The sequence below is a fragment of the Ranitomeya variabilis genome, chromosome 3 (genome assembly GCF_051348905.1).
Source record: "Ranitomeya variabilis isolate aRanVar5 chromosome 3, aRanVar5.hap1, whole genome shotgun sequence".
NCBI classification, from domain to species: Eukaryota; Metazoa; Chordata; class Amphibia; order Anura; family Dendrobatidae; genus Ranitomeya; species Ranitomeya variabilis.
The window spans coordinates 479,941,851-479,967,652 of NC_135234.1; the positions used below are offsets into that span (position 1 = coordinate 479,941,851).

A 25,802-nucleotide genomic window follows, 5' to 3' on the forward strand; every position below is an offset into this window, starting at 1 on the left:
CTTAGATGGCCGGCACAGATGCACTGTTCCAAGATTGCAATTGAGTACCGAATCCGGGATCCCAGGTGCCAAAATCAAAATATGAAATACTGAGCAAATGTCCAAATCCACAAAGCGAAGCAGAGAATGGCACTCACCGTCCCATGAAATGTTCTTTATTTGTATTCACGTAAAACAGAGGCAGGAGAGTTATTTAGTGGAGACACACCGGAGGGCCGCCGTTTCGCGCTAATATGCGTTTCTACGGGTCCTGTAGAAGAGCATATTAGCGTGAAACGGCCATCGTCCGATGCATCTCCACTAAATAACACTCCTGCCTCTGTTTTACGTGAATACAAATAAAGAACATTTCATGGGACGGTGAGTGCCATTCTCTACTTCGCTTTGTGGATTTGATCAATTAGAGAGCCACTGCAAAAATTACCTGTCAGCAGCTTATCCCTCTGCTTAACAAAAGGATCAGGCGATTGAGAGCCAACCTCCTAATCCCTATGTTTCCTGACATATCCTGTCGGGAGAAAGTTGGGAGGTCACCATGCACATTGAATGATAGGAAGATCTGCCGAAGTCGTTGTCTTTGGACAACTTTAATCTAACGTGTATGTCCTCTGGGATAGGTTATCATCATCAGATCAGCACAAACTAACATTTTGTAGTGACCATGAATGCTACTACAAGTTTTCACCCGAGAGAGAGAAAGCATGTAGTACTATTCACTGTCACTACACATCCAGCTAATCACGAGGGCTGCCTGACACCCACTGATCTCATAATAGTAAACCCCTTTAAAATCTGTACATTTATATGGATGAAAATATGAATTCACATAATATTGCAACGACAACATTAAATCCCTAGATTAAAGGGGCTAAGTCATTGTCATGGCGTAAACCGCACAGAAGTGTTGTCATAGGTGCCTACAACTTACATTTCACGTGATTAAAATATTATTTTTTTTATATCATATACATGAAGTGTTTCATATACAATAACCTGGAGTTCTATTTATTCTTTGACAACAATTTGGATGGTTCGGTTCTAAATCCACTGACAATAACTTCTACACATCCATGGTGATCACATAATATGGTGGCAGTTTGTAAATGTCCTTTAAAGGGATTTTCTAAATTTTGGATGTTATGCTCTATGGGATAGGGACATCCATGATCTCTGGGTGTCTAACTGATGAGACCCCAATTGATCATCAGAACCAGGGGTCTTAAGAGCTGTGTGTGAATGGAGTATTGGGTTGATCATGTGCACATCCACTCCATTCATTATTAATGGGAAAGCTGTAGGTAACCGAGCGCAGCACTCACCTGGTCTACAGCAGTGGAATGAATGAAGATGTGTGCATGATCGTCAACCACAAGCCCTGGTTCTCAGGAGTAAAGAGGCTCCCAGCGGTCAGACCCCCTGCGATCGGGAAATTATCTCCTATCCACTGGATAGTAGATAGTTTCCAACCTAGTGACAACTCCTTTAAGTCAATTACCGTCTTTGAAAAACTCACCAACTTTACATATCCGGTACTGGACAGTAGACAAAAGCAGTTCTCTTTTAATGACTTGCAATATTTAATATATATATTTCTAATCTACAGTGATTCCAGTTTATTGTTGGGAAACAATACAGGAAACTACACAAGATAAATATATATTTATATATGTATATTTGTATATATTATCTATAAGTTGTATTATAACTTTGCTTTGCCACAACAGTGCTCCATAGACGTGCCTGTAATGTGGCAGCACAGCCCTGAAGTGGTTAATGTTTGCACAGAGGACCACTGCTTAAATCCTCCTATAGTAGCAGGCTTGGCCTGAAATCTGACCGACTGATTGAATTGTTTCTATGTACACAGATACAGGAACATGCTTCAGTTATGGTAGTGCCCACAATATGGCTTCTCTCATAGCTAATTTTCCAAGCACGGCTTAAAGGAACAGTTCTATTCTTAAGAAGTTTCAAAGCACATAAACCAGTTTGTGCATATCTGATATAAAAAAAAGATCCACATGGCAAAACAAGTGCAGTGATGAAAGAAAAAAAAAACAATTTTGCTCACTTTTCTTTCTGCATGTGCCTATAAGTTACATCCCAGTATAAAATATGATTTTTCTTAGGGAATGTTTAAATACCATAAAGCTATTTGGCCACTAATTGTAGTATGTCTTTAAAAATGAGTAATCAGAAATACAAGTACTGCATCAATGACAAAATTATTTGCTAGTTGGATACAGAAAATACCAAATGGGTGGTTGGCAGTAATCGTATATGAGGCACAGTCCAATTTTTAAAAAAATCAAAATTTAAAACGTGTAAAAAAATAAAAGGATCACTTTTGATAACACCACTCTTTGTTTCAGTCCTTTAGCAATATGGGTGTTTGTGTCTTTATTATGTCAGAACCATCATACTAAGGTTTCAGGTAGTGTATCTGGATTATCGGCGGACAGAAGCTCCCATATCTGCCATCTTTCTCTTTGCCATTCTTGCCAGTCTGGATCCGTTAAAGTTTTACTGTTTTGGCTGTTGGCAGGAGATTTTAATGAAGTGTGTCTATTTTGAACAGATTGCTCAGAGGGTTGAGTCCTTCCTAAAGATGTCCCTACTGCTGTCTCAGACCTTGGTAGTCGCCATATGGCCTGTTCAGCTGAAAACACTGGTGAGCGATGTGGCTGTGATGCACCTTGTTTTATGGAGCCAGGATAGGGTGGAGGAAGCCTTGCTTCATTTCTGTTAATGTCAGGATGCCGTAAATTTAAAGGCGGTGGTCTATTTTGAGTGCAAGTTTTCTGTACATTGTCCTCCGTGACATGTTCTGTACTGCTCGAGACCATGTTCTGTTCACATCTTGACTTGTGTTCAAGGTTTCTTCTAGCCGTCTCTGTTTGCGGAGTGCTGCTAACACGTGTCACTGAATTGTGTGGCCGGCCATCTTGAAGAGCAGTTGAGGTGTGTGTCCTTCGAATATTGGACTTGTCATGGTCTACTTCAACTGTGGAGTTTTTACATGAAGGCCAATTCTGTGTCAGATTACTTTGGGAAAGTGAATAAGGCCCTTGATGTAAGGAACTGCTCTCATAGATATTCCCATATGAACCTGAAAGAAAAAATATATAGTAAAGCATGATCAAAAGTCAATAATGTCCACACAATGGCACAGACTTCTACATTTAGATCTACAGAGTATCAGTAAAGGCTGCTCTCCAGAACTCTCACTTAACCCCTTCACCCCCAAGGGTGGTTTGCACGTTAATGACCAGGCCAATTTTTACAATTCTGACCACTGTCCCTTTATGAGGTTATAACTCTGGAACGCTTCAACGGATCGTGGCGATTCTGACAATGTTTTCTCGTGACATATTGTACTTCATGATAGTGGTAAAATTTCTTCGATATAACTTGCGTTTATTAGTGAAAAAAACGGAAATTTGGCGAAAATGTAGAAAATTTCGCAATTTTCCAACTTTGAATTTTTATGCCCTTAAATCACAGATATGTCACACAAAATACTTAATAGGTAACATTTCCCACATGTCTACTTTACATCAGCACAATTTAGGAACCAAAATTTTTTTTTCGTTAGGGAGTTATAAGGGTTAAAAGTTGACCAGCAGTTTCTCATTTTTACAACACCATTTTTTTTTTAGGGACCACATCTCATTTGAAGTCATTTTGAGGGGTCTATATGATAGAAAATACCCAAGTGTGACACCATTCTAAAAACTGCACCCCTCAAGGAGCTCAAAACCGCATTCAAGAAGTTTATTAACCCTTCAGGTGTTTCACAGGATTTTTTGGAATGTTTAAATATAAATTAACATTTAAATTTTTTTTTACACAAAATTTATTTCAGCTCCAATTTGTTTTATTTTACCAAGGGTAACAGGAGAAAATGGACCCCCAAAGTTGTTGTTCAATTTGTGATGAGTACGCTGATACCCCATATGTGGGGGTAAACCACTGTTTGGGCGCACCGCAGAGCTCGGAAGGGAAGGAGCGCCATTTGACTTTTCAATGCAAAATTGACTGGAATTGAGATGGAACGCCATGTTGCGTTTGGAGAGCCCCTGATGTGCCTAAACATTGAAACCCCCTACAAGTGACACCATTTTGGAAAGTAGACCCCCTAAGGAACTTATCTAGATGTGTGGTGAGCACTTTGACCCACCAAGTGCTTCACAGAAGTTTATAATGCAGAGCCGTAAAAATAAAAAATCTTATTTTTTCACAAAAATTATTTTTGTGCACTCAATTTTTTATTTTCCCAAGGGTAAGAGAAGAAATTAGACCACAAAAGTTGTTGTGCAATTTGTCCTGAGTACGCCGATACCCATATGTGGGGGTAAACGACTGTTTGGGCGCATGGCAGAGCTCGGAAGGGAAGGTGCGCCATTTGACTTTTCAATGCAAAATTGACTGGAATTAAGATGGGACGCCGTGTCGCGTTTGGAGAGCCCCTGATGTGCCTAAACATTAACCCCCCCACAAGTGAAACCATTTTGGAAAGTAGACCCCCTAAGGAACTTATCTAGATGTGTTTTGAGAGCTTTGATCCCACAAGTGTTTCACTACAGTTTATAACGCAGAGCCGTGAAAATAAAAATTTTTTTTTTCACAAAAATGATTTTTTAGCCCCCAGTTTTGTATTTTCACAAGGGTAACAGGATAAATTGGACCCCAGAAGTTATTGTCCAATTTGTTCTGAGTACGCTGATACCCCATATGTGGGGGGGAACCACTGTTTGGGCGCATGGCAGAGCTCGGGAGGGAAGGAGCGCCATTTGGAATGCAGACTTAGATGGATTGGTTTGCAGGCTTCACATTGCATTTGCAGAGCCCCTGATGTACCCAAACAGTAGCTAGTTGCTAGTGGTCGTAACCATGGATGCCTAAGGTCCCGCAATGCCTGCACATAAGGAAAGAGATAGCAAATCAGAAAAACTATACTACATTTCTAATTGGAGGTATTTGCTGATACTTTTGGTATTACACCTCCTACATATTGGGTAACTATCTTTGAGATGGGTATACCTCTTTAAGGAGGAGCACCTGACCAAAAGTAACCAAGAATTAAGGAGAGACTGCATAGCTGCAACTTGGGAGTATCTCTTTAATACAATTTTATGAAAATGGATGCCAACAATTCAGAAAGTTGACCGTTTATAGGCAGTTTGCTAACCCTTAGTGATTACACAACAAGCATCATACTGTGCTTTACCTGTCATTCCTTGATCTTTTGATGCTGATTTTAATGTTGAGTGCCATGTTCCCCAGATGTCTAAGCTCTCCTGTGGAATGGTATCTGCAAAAAAAAAAACAAAACACATAATTCTGCAAGTGAAAACACAAAAAAACATTACAAATTCAAGCAGAAGCAACATTAGGGTGAAATTGACAATTTGTAAGTTTTGGCAGATATACCAGGAAAACTCCTGACGCATAAGGCAAACAAATCTATAGACCCTCCATTCACTCAATGAATGTCAACAGAGGGTCTATTTGGCCTGCTGAGTCCATATAGGTTGTTTTAACTTTTAACTTTTTTAACTTTTTTTAAATTCTAAGGTGTAAACAGACCCTGAAATGAAACAAGAGTAGAGATAGAAATATCAAAGCAGCCTTAAGCTAGCTCCATCTTAAAACTCCCATAGTTAAATTTTAAAGAAGCCCCCATGAAGTTTTTTTCACTGAATCTGTGCATATGAACTTCAGTGATATACGAAGACATCAATCTTTGGAGAAGGACATCATGGTCAGAAGAACAGAAAGAACAAGGCAAAGAGGAAGACTAGCAACCCGATAGCTTGATACTTTCAAGAGAGCGGTTGAGAAGACCCTGGTGGACCCATCGAGGCTTGCACAAGATCAATCTTCCTACAGATCGTCCATCCATCAAGTCACCATAGCTCGAGATCAAGCAGAATGCCGTTAAAATAAAGTATATGTAGTGTAGTGTATGTGTTAATATCCAACACGGTTTTCCTCCTCTTTTGAGTGACATTACTGCTTCAGACTCTCCAGGTTACACTGCACTCTGAGTAACCCAGAAGTTGCTTTTACAATGTAAGCCTATGGAATGTCAAAACGTGGCTCTGCAGCGCCCCAGAGTCCTGGTCGTTGCAGTACTGTCGCTCCGCCGCTAAGGGGAGTGATGGTACATCTGATGGCACTGAAGGAGTTCATCTGACCAGGTATCACAGACACCAATACACTTCATAGTCTGGCCTCTAGGGGGAGCTAAGGGTGCTATGTATTAGACCACTCCTCACAATCTGGTAAAACTGGGGGTTAGATAGAAAGTTAGAACAGAAGCTGACTGGGTTGGAACCAGGCAACATCATGTGGCAGAGGGTGTTGCAGGGGAAGATTCAGGGGGGTCCCTGTCAGGGGTGGGATCCTGACAGAGGCCTAGCGAACAGGAAAGAACGTTAAGGAACCGCGCCTGCACTACATCGCGGCGGTATCTCAAGAAAGGACAAGAAGCGGGGTTTATTGTGGAGAGTGAGAAACGAGATCAAAGCAAAAAGGAGATAACACCAATAGGAGTCGTGCTGTAAGATCGAGGCAACATCCTATTGAGGCGCGTGGCCGGTAGCCGGAACGCCGAGGAAGTATTGGGCTGCAAGCATTACTTCAAACCAACGGCAGGACAGTTAATAAGAGGTTGGCTGTCTCACCTAAATCACCTAAGCAGACATAGGGGGCAACTGTGGGAGAGGGGCGTCACTAGGGTCCCGGAAGAACTTCAGGCCTACCCATCATACGGGTGCGTCCTATCCATATCATCTGGGGGACGGAGAAGAACATCAGAATAGAAACGAGAGTTGTGAGAAAGAACATCAGAAACAGACACAACAGTTGTGAGGACTATCCCGTGGTGCTCAGCAGGGAAGTACTACAACACACAGGCGCTAGAAGGTAGGCACAGATTTCCACCTGCAAAGGGAACTCTGGAGGTGCCATTGGACCGGCCGGTCTCAGACAGCCCTGTTAACAGTACTCTGGATTGAGGATCTTGAAGCCTTCAGTAAAGAGGTAAAGAGACTGCAACCCTGTGTCCTCGTTATTCACCGCGAACTGCACCACACACCACCGCCTACACCTTTCATTGGACGCCCCTTAGCAGGGTCACGGACCGGGTCTAGCCACCGTGACAACCCCAGAACTGAGACAGAGAAGCCCGGTACCGAGTACCCCGCGGCCCTGCGTCTGGGGGCGCTCCAGCTCCATAGACTTACATTTTAAAAGAGACTTCCAGGTCATGCATAGAGTGAGCCGGAGAGTCTGAAGGGAGATGATGTCACTCAGAAGAAGAGCAGAATGGTGCTGGATACCAAAGAATACAGCAGTAGGCCAGTATACTGTATATATACACACACAATATATTACATGCACTTATACATACATTTAGTGAAAAAAAACAACTTCATGGAAGGGTTCTTTAATAGATTCTGTAACAATAGGATCCTTATTTGTATGGAATATATTGAGTCCATCAGGGCTATTTATTTTTCCAGTATTTTTAAAGCAAGAATATAACTTAAGACAGTGCCATCAACATATATCAAAAATATTAAACACCCTGATGAAAAGTGAAAAATTATAGTATGACCACAACCTTAAAGTTAAATAAAAGTAAGGAGGGACTTAGGTGCCCATATATAACACGTGGGAACTGTCAATCTCCTGGCAGCCATTGTTATTGGCACACATGAAGTTTAAGTACATATTGTGGAATATCTCCTGAAAAAAATGAATCAAGTGAAACAGTTTGAGGGCAGAATAGAAAAACCTAAAGCTTGCTGTGACACTGGCATTGACACCCTTCACATTCAATTAGTATGGAAACACATTTTGACTTGCCTGTGGTAAAGCACAAATGAGAATCACCTGTGATTAATTGGCGGCGCCCATGTGACATGAATTAGCCAATGAATAATGACTTCAGTGTTTTAAAAAGCCACATGGTAGGCCCGAAGACAACGGAGCTGTCTGAGGACATCAGAACTTCTATTACTAGCAAACATAAGACTTCCAAAGGGCATATTGCCATCTCCAAGGACCTTGGTATTCCAGTTTCAACAGTGCGCAGTGTTATTAAGAAGTTTGCCAAGCATGTAGTCAAGAACCTTTCTGGACGTGGGGGAAGGAGGAAAATTGACAAGAGAGGTCTTCGAAGATTGGTGCGAATGGTGGAAAAAACATTCCGGTCAAACATCAAAAGACCTTGAAGGCCAACCTGGAAAAGTCTGGGGTCATGGTTTCAACAAGTACCATACGCCGCACACTAAACCAAGCAGAGCTTTATGGGCGAAGGCCAAGGAAGAAACCATTGCTGAAGAAAAGATATTGCTTCCTTTTTTTGCAGTGAGTGGATAAAAAAATACAGCTTTTAAAGATGCTGTTACTGCAGTATATTACAGATCACTAAATTCCATTTTCAATCTGCTTTAGCCCTGCAGTGATACACCACAATCAGATTAGACCTTTTTTATATTCTTACCTTGAATGAGCTGTGTGCTCTGATCTCCTATCCTCCCAGGTACAAGCATAAAATGGTGCACTTTGTCTCCATCTTTTATATTTTCTGTGAAAGCACCCCTGATTGGCTGTACTACAACCATGTGATCCCATAGCTGCATGACATTAACGGGCAGCTGGCTAAAAACGTAATTAGCCCACTCGCTAGAGCATAGGTGGTGAAAAAAAACCACAAGACCAAGGTGCCTAAAAGGGTTCAAAGCCATTTCTGTCACATTGGAGCACTCCAGTATTACAAATGATGTGGTAGGTGTGAGGCCTTCCACATATATTGCATTGCAGCCCTGGAGAATTTAGGTGCCAGTTCTCTATATTTTAGGAGACTCTCAGGAATCTAACACAAACAGCTCTGTGACATGAAAAATGAGTCATGAGGGCACTTGTATACTGTTGTTACTGAGTACTTTTGTTTATCTGTCATATTTTTGTAATGTCATGCTCTAAATGTATTTCCTCCTCAAAGATTATCTTCAGTAGTACTTGTACGCATGGGATGTCAATTGTTCCAATACAATCACTTTGCACGTATGATGTGTAGTGATGAGTGAATATACTCGTTGCTTAACATTTCTCGAGCATGCTCGGGTGTCCTCCGAGTATTTTGTAGTGCTCGGAGATTTAGTTTTTATTGCCGCAGCTGAATGATTTACATCTGTTAGCCAGCATAAGTACATGTGGGGATTCCATAGCAACCAAGCAACCCCCACATGTACTTACGCTGGCAAACAGATGTAAATCATCCAGCTGCGGCAAGAAAAACTAAATCTCCGAGCACTAAAAATACTCGGAGGACCCCCGAGCATGCTCGAGAAATCTCAAGTAACGAGTATATTCGCTCATCACTAATAATGTCACCTCCCTCCAAGCCCAACTGGGGTTGCAATGAATGGGTTGATCAGAAAACACGGCCTGTACACAGCCTGCAAATCTATAGATTCACTACATACCTTTTGGACACCACTGTGCTGAGGCATTTTCCTTTGTCTTGGAGAGTAAATGACTAACTAATGTCTGGTGATCAGCAGCCTTCAGAATCTTCTCAGAACTATTTTCTTGCCTTGCAGTTGCGGATCGGTCAGACAGTACTGGGGAATTATTGTCATATGGAGATACATCACCACTGGATGCTTTATTGGAGTCTGTAGATGAGTGTCTTCCTTCAATGGAAAAAGAACCCTCAGATCTCAACAGTTCTGGGCTCCTGGAAGAAAACCATACACCCAGTTAGCGGTAATCTGTATTTGGTTCAGGCAGGTAATCATTATAATAAGCTTACATTTCTACATTTTCACCTATAAAATACTATGGATTTTCAGACACTGAGGATAGGTGCACATGTGACATATTTATTGCACATTATATGTGCACGTTTTGTTGCAGAAACTCACCGAAAAAGCAACACAATGTCAGGCCAAAATTTAGGATCCCCAATGAAATTAATGGATAAAATCCACACAAAAAAGGTGCATTTTTACAAGAGTATGTGGTACATCAACTCACTCAGCAGCTTAACCCCTTTCTGACCTCAGACGGGATAGTACGTCCGAGGTCAGATCCCCTGCTTTGATGCAGGGCTCCACGGTGAGCCCGCATCAAAGCCGGGACATGTCAGCTGTTTTGAACAGCTGACATGAGCCCGCAATAGCGGCAGGTCAAATCGCGATTCACCTGCTGCTATTAACTAGTTAAATGCCGCTGTGAAACGCAGACAGAGGCATTTAACCGGCGCTTCCGGCCGGGCGGCCGGAAATGAGCGCATCGCCGACCCCCATCACATGATTGGAGGTCGGCGATGCTTCAGAATAGTAACCATAGAGGTCCTTGAGCCCTCTATGGTTACTGATCCCCGGCAGCTGTGAGCGCCACCCTGTGGTCAGCGCTCACAGCACACCTGCATTTCTGCTACATAGCAGCGAACATCAGATCGCTGCTATGTAGCAGAGCCGATCGTGTTGTGCCTGCTTCTAGCCTCCCATGGAGGCTATTGAAGCATGGCAAAAGTTAAAAAAATGTAAAAAAAAAAGTGAAAAAAAAAAAAATATATAAAAAGTTTAAATCACCCCCCTTTCGCCCCATTCAAAATAAATCAATAAAAAAATAATCAAACCTACACATATTTGGTACCGCCACGTTCAGAATCGCCAGATCTATCAATAAAAAAAAGCATTAACCTGATCGCTAAACGGCGTAGCGAGAAAAAAATTAGAAACGCCAGAATTACGTTTTTTTGGTTGCCTCGACATTGCATTAAAATGCAATAACGGGCGATCAAAAGAACGTATCTGCACCAAAATGGTATCATTAAAAACGCCAGCTCAGCACGCAAAAAATAAGCCCTCACCCGACCCCAGATCATGAAAAATGGAGACGCTACGAGTATCGGAAAATGCGCAATTATTTTATTTATTTTTTTAGCAAAGTTTGGAAATTTTTTTCACCACTTAGATAAAAAATAACCTAGATATGGTAGGTGTCTATGAACTCGTACTGACCTGGAGAATCATAATGGCAGGTCAGTTTTAGCATTTAGTGAACCTAGCAAAAAAGCCAAACAGAAAACAAGTGTGGGATTGCACTTTTTTTGCAATTTCACCGCACTTGGAATTTCTTTCCTGTTTTCTAGTACACGACATGTTAAAACCAATGATGTTGTTCAAAAGTACAACTTGTCCCGCAAAAAATAAGCCCTCACATGGCCAAATTGACGGAAAAATAAAAAAGTTATGGCTCTGGGAAGGAGGGGAGCGAAAAACGAACACGGAAAAATGGAAAATCCCAAGGTCATGAAGGGGTTAAAGAGGTTATCACAGGAACACTTTCTGTTTAAGTTTTCAACTGACTTATTAAAAACGTTGTTGGGTCTGGTATCTCTCTTATCTTCCTCTTGACAATACCCCATATCTATGGGGTTAAGGTCAGACAAGTTTGCTGGCCAATCAAGCACAGAGATAGTTGCTTTTAAACCAGGTATTGGTGCTTTTGGCAGTGTGGACAGGTGCCAAGTCCTGCTGGAGAATGACATTTCCATCTTCAAAAAGCATGTCGGAGAGGGAAGCATGAAGTGCTCTAAAATGTCCTGGTAGATTGCTGCGCTGACTTTGGTCTTGATAAAACACAGTGGACCTACACCAGCAGATGACAAGACTCCCCAAACCATCACTGATTGTGGAATCTTCACACTAGACCTCAAGCAGCTTGGATTGTGTGCCTCTTCACTCTTCCTCCAGACTCTGGGACCTCGATTTCCAAATGAAATGCAAAATTTATTTTCATCTGAAAACAACACCTTGGACCACTGAGCAACAGTCCAGTTCTTTTTCTCCTTGGGCCAGGTAGCACGCTTCTGGCATTGTCTACTGGTCATGAGTGGCTTGACACGGTGATGGAGATGGAAATTTAATTCTCCAGCAGAACTTGGCACCTGTCCACACTGCCAAAAGTACCAATACCTGGTTTAAAAACAACAGTATAACTGTGCTTGATTGGCCAGCAAACTCACCTGACCTTAATCCCATACAGAATCTATGGGGTATTGTCAAGAGGAAGATGAGAGAGACGCCAGACCCAACAATACAGACGAGCTGAAGGCTGCTATCAAAGCAACCTGGGCTTCCATAACACCTCAAAATGATCTTTTAGCCCCCAATTTCTTTCCCCAAGGGTAACTGGAGAAATTGGACCCCAAAAGTTGTTCAATTTGTCCTGAGTAAAATGCCCAACAAGTGCCCCCTTTTTGGAACTAATCTACTGTTTTTTGGTATGTGAATTTTATAATGTAGTGGCATACGGGAGTTGTGTAGTGTTTGTCATGTTGTCATGCGTCAGTTGTGTAGTGTTCGTCAGGTTGTCATATGTCAGTTGTGTAAGTCAGAAATGGATTTAGTAGTACATGGAGGTGTGGTACACTTTGAAGCTATCTTTCCTACACAGGCCAGGTTTGTCGGGGCAGGTGCCGCATTGATAAATGGAGTCCTTCCATATTCCTCTTCTGTAACACACTCAGCATCTCTTTTGCGACCTTCCTTTTTTTTCCACTTTGAGGGACCTCCCCTGGGAAATGTTGACCTGGTATGATGCGAGCACCTTCAGAGCCGGAAGTACTGGTGCCCGCTCCTTCCTGCTCTCCAAAGATTAAGACCTTGATCACTACCTCCTGGAACTGACGGTACGACGTATCGGTCTGACCTGCACATCGTGACTGCAGGAAAGCTTTGAGCATTGACACCCATACGATGTGAATGGCCAGCTTCTTGTACCATACCTTGGCCTTTCCCAAAGCACTGTATGGCTGGAGGACTTAATCAGAGAGATCAACGCCCCCCATGTTTTTGTTATATCCCTGTACACAGTCCGGTTTGCAGACCTGTGCAGAGGTACCTCGTACAGTGCTGAGGATGCTGCCATCACCATGTATGGTGGTCAAGAAAAAGACATCCCGCTTGTCCTTGTACTTGACCATAGCAAGTAGTCGCTACATTGGGCTCTGCTATCACACCTTCTGAACATCTGCCCAATTAGTGTTTTTGGAAGGCCTCTTTGATTTTTGTGGACGGTACCATAGGCTGCGGTACCTCGAGAAGAGAGGGACCTAAAAAGTGGGATGGTGGTATAAAGGTTATCCACATTGAGGTTATAATCTTGATCCAGCAGTGGCTGCACCAAATCCCACACAATTTTTCCACTCACTCCCACGACAGGGGGACATTCAGGGGGTTCAATCCGGGTGTCTTTCCCTTCATAAACTCTAAACCTGTCGATGTACCCTGAGGTACTCTCACACAGCTTAGAGAGTTTAATTTTGTACCTGGCCCTGATACTAGGCAGATACTATCGGAGTTTGAGCCTTCCCTGAATGAAGTAGGGACTCATCCAAAGCCATCCACAACCTGTCCCCTCCCTATATCTCTGAACTAATCTCCCAGTACCTTCCCTCACGTAACCTCCGATCCTCCCAAGACCACCTACTCTCCACCACACTTATTCGGTCCTCACACAACCGCCTCCAAGATTTCTCCCGAATATCCCCCATCCTCTGGAATTCCATGCCTCAACACATCCGACTATCCACCACCCTCAGATCCTTCAGACGGAACCTTAAAACCCATCTCTTCAAGAAAGCCTACAGCCTGCAATAACCATTCTGCCGCCTCGCCATCGCCTGAGCAACCGCCTCACCACCGCCAGAGCTGCTGCACCTCCGACCTTCTATCTCTTCCCCACCATCCCATAGAATCTAAGTCCGCAAGGACAGGGTCCTCTCCCCTTTGTACCAGTCTGTCACTGCAAACTTGTTTACTGTAAACGATATTTATAACCCTGTATGTGACCCCTTTCTCATGTACAGCACCATGGAATTAATGGTGCTATAGAAATAAATAAATAATAATAATAATCCACGCAGATGTCTCTTTGGGGCACATACACCTCAGCAAACTTTTTGTTTGATGACCGGCCGAACTTTGAACAGACTGTCAATGTTGGGGTCATCTCAGGGAGGACACCGTACATTATTGGTATAATGCAGGAATTTGTGGATGACCTTAAAACATGTCCGGGCCATGACCATTCGGAACACTGGAGGGTTGAATAAAACATCAACACTCTAATATTGCCGAAGTTCTGGCTTCTTCAAGATCCCCAAACGAAGGACCAGGCCCAAAACTGCATAATTTCAACTGCATCTACAGGACACCAGTTAGAAAATTATGAATTGCGGTTTTGTGCCAAAAATTGATGAGTGTACAAATTAGTTTGGTCCACCATGAGATAACAAAGTACTCGGAGAAAAAAAGACTTTGAAAAAGTCTACTTCTTTGAGGCCAGTGGTGTCAAACTTGATTCCTGATTCTGCCAGAAAATCAAGAATCAGTGGCTCATAATTTGTGGGGAGTGAGGTCCATATGGGGTCAGTAATGGGGGGGCGCTGCTTCACCTTCTGTCCTGGGATGTCTGCGTGGCGGTTCAGCATCACCTGAGGAGGAAGACGATGAAGAGGAAGAGGACGAATCTGAAAAATTAAGAAATGTGGGATCCGCTCCCTCGCTTGTGTGTGAGAGAGATAGCGCTTGGTGTAAACTTTTTTTTTTTTAAAGAAAAAGCTAAAAGAATAAAGCAGCAACAATGGAGAAAAAAGTCAGTGAAGAGGAAAGTATTTACAACAGCAGGCACAAGCTCTGATGAGTGAACTGCGTCACTAATCAAAGCTCAGCGGCTGCTGGATGTACGCACTGAGGTGGCGCAAAGGGGGGTGAAAAATTAAAATGAAAAAAAGCAGGCACGAGATCTAATGAGTGAACTGCGTCACTAATGAAAGCTCTGCTGCTGCTGGATGTGCGGACAAAGGTGGCGCAAAGGGGGGTGAAACAAAAAAGGAAAACAGCGAGCACGAGTGCTGATCGGTGAACTGCATCACCAATCAACGCTCAGTGGCTGGTGGATGTGCGCACGGAGATGGCGCAAAGGGGGTGAAAAAGATAAGTGGAAAACAGCGAGCACGAGTGATGATCGGTGAACTGCGTCACTTATCAACGCTCGTCGGCTGCTGGATGTGCACGCGGAAGTGGCGCAAAGGGGGATAAAAATAGGGGGAAGGGCAGAAGAGGGGGATTGGGGTGGATGAGGAGAGATCAAGCAGGTATCAGGGATCAAAGCAGGCAGGGATCATGGATGATGACATTGATCGTACTAATCAGAACTGGCGTTGCTAGGCAACAGCCTAGGATAGGTGCTCTCACAGCTCCAATCCTAAGCAGGTCACAGCCAGGTAACAGCATGGTCACAGCAAGCTCACACCGCGGCTGTGCCCTGTGATTGGCACGATCGATGTAATCGTCAATCATGCCAATCAGCAGCTCCAGACCATGCCTGGCTTTGCTAGGCACCAGCCTAGGATCAGTGCTCTTACAGCTCAAATCTTAGGCCGGTCACAGCCAGAGCACAGCACGGTCACATCACGGCTGTACCCTGAGATTATGTGATTGGTGTGATCGATGTAATAGTCGATCATGCCAATCTGAGTGGGTTCTGGCAATGCCTGCCGTTGCCAGGCAGCAGTCTATGATCGGTGCTCTTTTAGGAGAGAAATGCTACTAATGGCTGTTCAGAATTGTAGAGCCAATCACAGCGATCAGGGTTGTGGGAGGGTGGCGACACCCTCCAGGATGGCACCAGCTACCCAGAGGTAAGATGGTGCAGGAATTTTAATGCAATAACTGCGACTTTGGTCGCATTGTCGTATTAAATAAATGACGTAATCATCTGTTTCTGGTCAAATAGGCCCAGGGCACATGGACGGGTCATTACGTCCGATGTGAAAAAGGGGTTAAGGTAAAACTCGTCAACTTTTGTGTGAACCCAGTCTGAGGGTCTTTTACATACAGTGGGTACAGAAAGTATTCAGACCCCTTTAAACTGTTCACTCTGTTTCATTGAAGCCATTTGGTAAATTCAAAAAAGTTAATTTTTTTTCTCATTAATGTACACTCTGCACCCCATCTTCACTGAAAAAAAACAGAAATGTAGTAATGTTTGCAAATTTATTAAAAAAGAAAAACTGAAATATCACATGGTCATACGTATTCAGACCCTTTGCTCAGTATTGAGTAGAAGCACCCTTTTGAGCTAGTACAGCTATGAGTCTTCTTGGGATTGATACAACAAGTTTTTCACACTGGGATTTTGGGATCCTCTGCCATTCTTCCTTGCAAATCCTCTCCAGTTCCATCAGGTTGGATGGTGAACATTGGGTTTAGGTCAGACCTCTGGCTGGGCCAGTCAAGAATGGTCACAGAGTTGTTCTGAAGCCACTCCTTTGTTATTTTACCTGTGTGCTTAGGGTCAGTGTCTTGTTGGAAGGTGAACCTTCGGCCAAGTCTGAGGTCCAGAGCACTCTGGAAGAGGTTTTCATCCAGGATATCTCTGTACATGGACACATTAATGTTTCCTTCAATGACAACCAGTCATCCTGTCCCTGCAGCTGAAAAACACTCCCATAGCATGATGCTGCCACCACCATGTTTCACTGTTGGGATTGTATTGGGCAGGTGTTGAGCAGTGCCTGGTTTTCTCCACACATACCACTTAGAATTAGAATTATTACCAAAAAGGTCTATCTTCATCTCATCAGACCACAGAATATTATTTCTCATAGTCTGGGAGTCCTTCATGGTTTTTTAGCAAACTCTATGTGGGCTTTCATATGTTTTGCACTGAGGTAAGGCTTCTGTTGGGCCACTCTGCCATAAAGGCCTGACTGGTGGAGGGCTGCAGTGATAGTTGACTTTGTGGAACTTTCTCTCATCTTCCTATTGCATCTCTGGAGCTCAGCCACAGTGATCTTGGGGTTCTACTATACCTGTCTCACTAAGGCTCTTCTACCATGATTGCTCAGTTTGGCTGAACGGCCATGTCTAGGAAGACTTCTGGTGGTCCCAAACGTCTTCCATTTAAGGATTATGGAGGCCACTGTGCTCTTAGGAACCTTGAGTACTGCAGAAATTATTTTGTAACCTTGGCCAGATCTGTGCCTTGCCAAAACTCTGTCTCTGAGCTCCTTGGCCAGTTCCTTTGATCTCATGATTCTCATTTGGTCTGACAAGCACTGTGAGCTGTGAGGTCTTATATAGACAGGTGTGTGCCTTTCCAAATCAAGTCCTACCAGTTTAATTAAACATAGCTGGACTCCAATGAAAGAGTAGAACCATCTCAAGGAGGATCACAAGGAAATGGACAGCATGTGACTTAAATATGAGTGTCTGCGCAAAGGGTCTGAATACTTATGATCAGGTGATATTTCAGTTTTTCTTTTTTATTATATTTGTAAAAATTTCTACATTTCTCTTTATTTTCAGTCAAGATGAGGTGCAGAGTGTACATAATGCGAAAAAATGAACTTTTTTGGATTTACTAAATGGCTGCAATGAAACAGTGAAAAATGTAAAGGGGCCTGAATACTTTCTGTATCCACTGTAGATGATCTGCACTTAATGAACATACAATTATAGTAAAGCAAGCTGATCATTTGCTCAGTGACTATGATGATTGGAAATCTTGATCTGATCCTATGATCATTGCCCCATGTAATAGACTTGTAGGGAATGTAATGTTATGTAGGGTAGGGAGCTCTCTGGACCCTTTTAATATATAAATAAGCAGTGAGGTTGTATCCCTGTGATTTAGCAAAGCATATAACATTATTCCTATAAACTGCCACTAGGGGGCAGGAAAGTACTACATATTATTCTGAATTTACCTAATAAAGAATTGAACAATGGAACAAACCATACAGATATGCAGAATACCGCATACCACATTTTACAATACAATAAAAAAAATACTAAGTAAGTTCATGCATTTCAAAGCAGCAGATAACATTTGAAACTGTCTCCTTGTGGCACTCATTAGACCCAAGTTGACATACAGTATATACAGCAGACTTTTGTAAGCAAAAATAGTATATTTCACGTAAGGAATGAGATGTTTTCTGATTATTTATGAGGTTTGCAGTGAAATAATAACAAACATTTGGAAACTCCTATAAAGAAAATTATATTCTTGTGAAATAAGCAAAAAAATAAAAATCAAGAAACTGCTAAAGTACATTATTTTCAGGTCAACAGGAAGGGAAGCATGGCAATGGCAAGTATTTTTCCAATTAAGAATCTGAAAGAAACTGTGCTTCGTGGAGGTGTGTTACACAACTATATAGGCACGCAGTGGAAATGGGGAGAAGGGGAGAGCCAATCAGATCCTGCCATCAAGCTTAATTGCTTGCAGAAAATAAGGAGGAATGCAGTAAAGCTAAAGGCAGCTGATAAAACGTTGGAGGATGAGGGTTGCAGGTCTTCACCGCAGAGGGATAACACAAGGATTGTTATGACTGACTAGACCTAACAAAAATGCTTTAATGTGGTACAAAAATAATCTTTCAATGTGCAGTGTGAATAGCGATAGATAAAGCCATGGATCATGTAGAGATAGATCAGGGGCGAACAACCTGGTCAGTTACAGAGGGGTCCTGCAGGTAAAGGGGGCTCCTTGCTACTGCAAAGAAAATAAACGTAAAATATAAAAACTTGCCTCCTACATTGGATTGCAACTAATAGATTTTTGCACAGACCTTCTGTCCCCGATATGTATATATGTATGTGTATAAATAAATATATTTTCACCTGTCACTGGGTAAATGCCAAACAGTAAACAGGCTTTTTCCGTTCTAAAATTATAAAGCCAGAATATGCCCCTTTTTTCTCTCTATCTCCCCTTCTGCCTAGAAGCATCGCTCTAGAGAAGGTACAAACTTTGGCCACTGACTTGTATCATGGCTGGCATTATGAGGAATACTGGTATGGGCAGAAACTGCTGTCCTTATGTATATGGCAGAATTTCCAACTTCATTTTTCATTGTTTTTATTGGACAACTTATCCAACAATTTTTTAAAGACACATTGCAAAACCATAATAAATCAGTAAGCTTTTAAATAATAGAACCATTAGCAGCATTCACTGTGAACTGTAAATGAAAGATAATTATAGTCATACAAATCTGTACAAGTTTCTCCAGATTAAAATAAAATATGGACACACCAATTTTTTATTTTTTTTTCTGTATTCGGTAAAAAAAAAAGTGTGAAGTATTTCTGGACTGTTAGAACCCTGGCATATGGGCATATGGATGTCAGAGGGAACCTTGATGAGCCGGAATGGAGAGCTGCTGCATAAGAGTGGCTTTAGTTCAGGTACACTAGAATGGCAGATATTCATTTAAATGCCACCATGCCATCAGCATGTGCCACACATAAAACATCAGCTAGCAACCTAAGGGCCACATTCTGGAAAGGGACAACACCTTAAATATCATGATTTACTTTTAACCTGTCAATCACTTTTCCAAGCGATGCTTCAAATCGCTTGTAAAGCGCAAGCATTCTGCAAGCTGAAAACGCTTGCAAAATGCTTGTGTTTTGTGGGAAAACGCATGCGAATTCCGCATGTGTTTTACCCGCGGCAGGGAGTTGCAGATATGCTGTGGACATATCCGCAGCATTTCTGCAACGTAGACACATAGCCTAACAAAAAAAAATCAAACATGGCCTGGCTTGCATCATGTATAGCAGAGGTGTCAAACTGCATTCCTCGAGGGCCGCCAACAGGTCATGTTTTCAGGATTTCCTTGTATTGCACAGGTGATAATTTAATCACCTGCACAGAATGATTCCAGCACCTTGTGGAATGCTAAGGAAATCCTGAAAACATGACCTGTTGGCGGCCCTCGAGGAATGCAGTTTGACACCTCTGATGTATAGGACCATTATTGAGTTGGAGAGGTTCTAGTGGCCTCACAGTGAGGTGGCTGAATGTATTCTGTTCGTCCCTCCGCTATAATGCCAAAAATCTATATCCCATAAATATTGGATGAATGCAAAACCCCAATATTCATTTTTCCCTCTTCCCCGTATATTCAATGCGAGAGGGGGGCATGTCCCCTCCCTGAAGATGTTTTATGAATTTTAATTTTCTTTTAAGACAATTCGCAATATTGTTTAGGCATGTTTTAGTTATTTGAATTTTTGCCAAGTATCCTCTAAATAAATACCATTTGGAAAAACAAAATATTCTGCATCTTTATACCTGCAAAAATAATAATGTTTCAAAGTAGCGAAACTTTTATGCATTACCGTAATTGTATGTAGCAGTAAGAGGAAAACTCTTTGATATCATAGAAACAAGAGCCTTCAAAAAATGTTAATTGTCAGATTTGAATTCAGGAGGTGAAGATCATGGCTTATTTCATAACTGAACCTCACAACTTTTGACAATATGTAGAACAGTATAAGCTTACATAGCAGATTTAACCCTTATACCACCCACCTTACTTTTTCCAAAGTTCTGCATGGCAGTTTAGCTGTGATTTAAAAGAAAAGGTGCAAACATAATGCCAGGATGAAGACTATTATTTTCTACCACATGGAGTGATACATTCTGTACAGTGTTATTGTCGCTTAGGGTTTATTATAATCCACAAAGTAGGTTCTTTAGTCTTTGTGACATTTAAGGTGTGTGGGAGTTGTGACTCACTTTATGAAATTACATCAAGTCTACCTGTTGCTACGTTACATGGTAACTATTGGTTGGATGTGGCTCCCGCATTATTGTATGTGCTGCATTCAGAAAGGCTACTGTTCTGCTATGTGGTTTGTCACGAAGCAGTCTTTCGGCTGACCAGTCCATAGATTTTAACCCTGAGCAAACAGTCTGTTCAGTTACAAAAGATAGGAAGGCAAAAACTTACACCTACGACAGTCAAATATTTCAATGTAGGGGAAATTAATGACATATCAATGAACTTTGTTGGACAGATGGATGACAGGAAGGAAGGAGAAACTGAAATTATCCACAGTCCTGCTGCATTAGGATACCTTAAAAAGGATCTCTTACTCACATTTGACATTCTTTCCTGCCATAGCTTTAAATAGAAAATATGCTAATGTTTTGTAATACTTTAATGCCTTAATTTTCTAATATATTTTGGTGACAAAATGTAGTTCCTGAGTGCTACCGTATTTTTCAGACTATAAGACGCACCGGACCATAAGGCGCACCCCATATTGCAGAAAAAAAGATTTTTTATAAGATGGGGGTCCGTCTTATTGTCCGAATTTACAGTATCTTACCTGAGGGCTGGCGGTGGCAGAGCAGGGTCACAGGAGGCATAGTGTCGGCAGAGGTGGGGTGATGCGGTGTGGCGTGCACCTGAGCAGGGTCCCTTCCTGCTTAGGTGGGCGACGCCACGGCCTGGTGTCCATGGGGGGGTTGCAGCAGTGGTGTGGCGACAGCAGAGGTGCGGTATGGCGTGCGCAGGGTCCCTTCCACTGGTGAGGTGACGCAGCTGCCCGGAATTCAATGTGAGCAGCAGAGCCGGGTTTAATATCGGTGGCGGTGGCCATCTTCCCGAGGCCGCACGTGCGCAGATGGAGTGCTCTGCTTCACGGGGCTTCAGGAAAATGGCTGTGGGAGGCCGCACGTGCGCAGATGGAGATCGCGGCGGCTATTTTCCTGAAGCCGAGATCTAAATCTGTAAACTCGGCTTCAGGAAAATGGCCGCCGCAATCTCCATCTGCGCACGCGCGGCCTCCCGCGGCCATTTTCCTGAAGCCCCGTGAAGCAGAGCACTCCATATGCGCACACGCGGCCTCGGGAAGATAGCCACCGCCACCGATAAACCGGTGATCAACCCGGCTCTGCTGCTCACATTGCATTCCGGGCCGCTGCGTCACCTGCACCTCTGCCGCCGCACCTTTGCCGCCGCCACCACACCACTGCCGGTAAGCATGCATTGTGACTATTAGACGCACCCCCTATTTTCCCCCCTTTTTTTGGGGGGAAAAAGTGCGTCTTGTAGTCCGAAAAATAACGGTACTTGCTGGGGGTACTAATAAGAAAAAAAAGAGTCCAGAAAAGTTCAATAAAAATTACAAACTTTTATTTCAATACATTAAAAAGAAATAGTGAGGATCCAAAATTTGGTCACTGGTGGAAAAAGTGATGATGGGGCTTGGACAACGTTACCCCTCAATATAGTATTTATAAACGCCTACCTCTAAACACAATTATCAAAATGTCATTACACTGAATATATTGTGACATATGGTTTGGGATTAATATGTGGGATTGGAGTGATCCTACCCAATTCTTATAAATTTCAAAATTATCCCAGTATTATATTTCCAAATGGAATTATCGTTCTCTTACTCCATTTATCCCATAAATTCTGTATATACTTCCTTGCAAAAAATAGCATTCAAATACTTTATACAGCATAGCAATGGACTTTCGTAAACCACATCAGATATTATGCCACATGTATGTACAAGACATTGAAGTAAGCAGTACTATATGTTTCTTATAGATATATCAGTTAAATGAAAGCAATGTCCAAATCCGCACTGCACCCATACCCCAACCCGCATTTCACGTCACTCGCATCCTCAGGAGGCGTGGCTATACTGGGCCCGGTGATGTGTATTTATACCCGGCCCATCAGTGTCACATGTTCTGTACACCACTGGGTTCAAGATAGAGGTGCGAGAAGTGAACTGATTTGTAGATGTCAAAATTTGTATAAAATGTGATTTCCTTCTTGCAAATTACCTAAAATGGTCAATTCCATTTTACACAGTGCGGAAGAATGCATCAGCCAGGGAAGGATCACATAACGTCAGGTGTGGTTGGATGGGCTTCCCCAAGATACCTTACTGCTATTACATCACACGATATAACGCAGCCAATCAAAAGGGACTATAACAGCCTCTACAAACACAAAGGCAGGGAATGCAGCAGCCATTTTGTGGTGAATCCGGATAGTGAAAGGACGTGAAAGCTGCAAAGTGCTTAACAAGCTGTACAGACAGTGTGACAGCACAGCTCTGAATGGTGGCCATCCGTTTACTATAACCATATATTTTGAAGTCAATTAGACCTTATTAACACTGTGTTTGCATTAGAGAGCTTGAAACAAATACAATACAGTCCTAGGAGATCTCCAAGTGTCACACACATATTTTCAGGGCAATCAAGGCTTTAGAGAAATTTCAACTCTTGTTGACTCAAATTTGCTGTGAACAGAATTTACAAAATTCTGCAAAACTAGCTACCGTATATACTCGAGTATAAGCCGAGATTTTCAGCCCAAATTTTTGGGCTGAAAGTGCCCCTCTCGGCTTATACTCGAGTCACGGACGGCGGCAGGGTCGGCGGGTGAGGGGGAGAGGGCGCTGAGGCATACTTACCTGCTTCCGGGGCTCCTGGCGCTGTCCCTGCAGTCCCACGGTCTCCGGGTGCCGCAGCTCTTCCCCTGTTCAGCGGTCACGTGGGACCGCTCATTAGAGAAATGAATATGGACTCCACTCCCATAGGGGTGGACCCGCTATTCATTTCTCTAATGAGCGATAACGGTGACCGCTGATAGAGGAAGAGGCTGCGGCACCGAAGACCAGCTGTCCGGGGGAAGGAGCGGGACGCCGGGAGCAGGTAAGTATTACATATTCACCTGTCTGCGTTCCACACGCCGGGCGCCGCTCCATCTTCCCAGCGTTTCTCCGCACTGACTGTGCAGGTCAGAGGGCGCGATGACGCATATAGTGTGCGCGCCGCCCTCTGCCTGATCAGTCAGTGCAGAGAGATGCCGGGACGGGATGCTGAGGAGCTGCAAGCAAGAGAGGTGAGTATGTCATTTTTTTTTTATTGCAGCAACAGCAGCAGCAATGGCACAGCTTTCTATGGTACATCTATGGGGCAATAATGAACGGCGCAGAGCACTATATGGCATAGCTATGGGGCAATAATGAACGGTGCAGAGCACTATATGGCACAGTTATGGGGCAATAATGAATAATAATGTCTCCTCCAAACATCTGTGACCTCGTCTCCCGGTACTTACCTACACGCAACCTCCGATCCTCACAAGATCTCCTTCTCTACTCCCCTCTTATCTCCTCTTCCCACAATCGTATACAAGATTTCTCTCGCGTATCACCTCTACTCTGGAACCCTCTACCACAACACATCAGACTCTTGCCTGCCATCGAAACCTTCAAAAAGAGCCTGAAGACCCACCTCTTCCGACAAGCCTACAACCTGCAGTAACCACCGATCGACCAAACCACTGCACGACCAGCTCTATCCTCACCTACTGTATCCTCACCCATCCCTTGTAGATTGTGAGCCTTCGCGGGCAGGGTCCTCCCTCCTCCTATACCAGTTATGACTTGAATTGTTTAAGATTATTGTACTTGTTTTTATTATGTATACCCCTCCTCACATGTAAAGTGCCATGGAATAAATGGCGCTATAACAATAAATAATAATAATAATGTGCACAAAACATGCAGAATGCATTCTAAATGATAGGATGCATAATGTATGCTTTTTAATGAGTTTTTATAGCGTTTTTATCGCGAAAAAAAATGAGAAAAAACCTGAACGTGTGCACATACCCTAAGGCTGAGCATCTCCGCAAGATAAATTGACATGCTGTGGTCTTGAAAGACGCGCTGTGTGTCTGTCTCCGCAGGTATGCCGAAGGCATAGTGGAGATGGGATTTACTTTACTCAGCATTTACTGACCATCGAAACATATCCTAACACTGAAGGTTTGAACTCCTGAAGGCAAAACAAGTGGTTACAGGGGAGTGAGCACTACGGCAGTCACACACACACCTCCTTTGATATTATCGATGGATATCTCATCAAGGTATGACACTCTGATAGATCCGTGTGACATACAAAACTGTACCTGAAATGGTGGTTAATGAATGCAGTGATGGGTCTGTCCTAACAAGATATTGTACAAAAATATTGTTTCTAAGTAACTCTCTGGTATAATGGTATTCCGTGCAAGTAATTCATCTGGTGTATGGAGTCTTAGTGCAGTGCTTCCTTGAAAAAGCATGCAAATTACCGTAGCTCTCTTCTAATGAAGAAACACTATTTCTCCAAATAACAGGCCAACGCCCCAAAACGTTCTGTGTACCTGCTCACTGGTGTCTTTGTGCTAGCATATTCCACTCATATTACAGAAGAAGAGTGAATAGTTATGTGTGGTTTATCTGGTCATCTTGAAAGACAATTCATGTATGCCACATTGATTTAGAACCCTTATATAGCTAAATATTGTACAATGTAGTGTTTTATGATTCCTATAATACTGAATGATTAGAAAAAGCAAGAGGATTTTCAGAAATTAGCATACATCGGCATACAAGATGAAAAAAGTTATGTTGGAACTGCTCTCTGAAGCTAGCTTTAGTAAGTTTTCCTGAGAGGCTCATCCTAATATTTTTCACCCAAGAAGCATAACATATTTGCTTTATTTAATAAAAATGTAAAATCTCAACAGACTTCTTACAATTAATTGTGTCCTTTCATTTACAGCATTGGTGTAAATACATGCCATTCCAAAGTTTCTACATTTCTTTACTCAGAACTCAGTTCTTGACCCCAGTATTCTGGCGTTGTGCCTAGACGTTCATCTGAATCCGCCCTTTTTAGAGCTACATCTGCTATTTACTCTGTCCTCTTCAGCCTATGATATCATGCTGTTATTGTATGTGCTTTATAAAGTCATGGTTTTCTTTTCAATCCTAAGGTCAGTGCAGAGAGGATCAGGATTGCTGGTTGTTGAGACAGGGATGACAGGTTTATAGATATACTTATTTAACAGATATTTTAGCTAAGTACTGCTGCATTGCTAT

General features: G+C 42.7%; 1 protein-coding gene across 4 annotated transcripts in view; it reads right to left on the reverse strand.

The window, feature by feature from the left end:
- Positions 1-357: 357 nt before the first annotated feature.
- ARHGAP6 (Rho GTPase activating protein 6) overlaps positions 358-25,802 on the reverse strand; it is a 402,522-nt gene continuing 377,077 nt past the window's right edge. For all 4 annotated transcript variants that reach the window (XM_077296704.1, XM_077296707.1, XM_077296706.1 and 1 more), the window contains exons 11-13: positions 9,501-9,754; positions 5,231-5,314; positions 358-3,109 (exon numbers count right to left, since the gene is read on the reverse strand). In XM_077296704.1, coding sequence (XP_077152819.1) covers positions 2,418-3,109; positions 5,231-5,314; positions 9,501-9,754 — 1,030 coding nt within the window. In that variant the 3' untranslated portion in view covers positions 358-2,417. The remainder of the gene's footprint in view (positions 3,110-5,230; positions 5,315-9,500; positions 9,755-25,802) is intronic.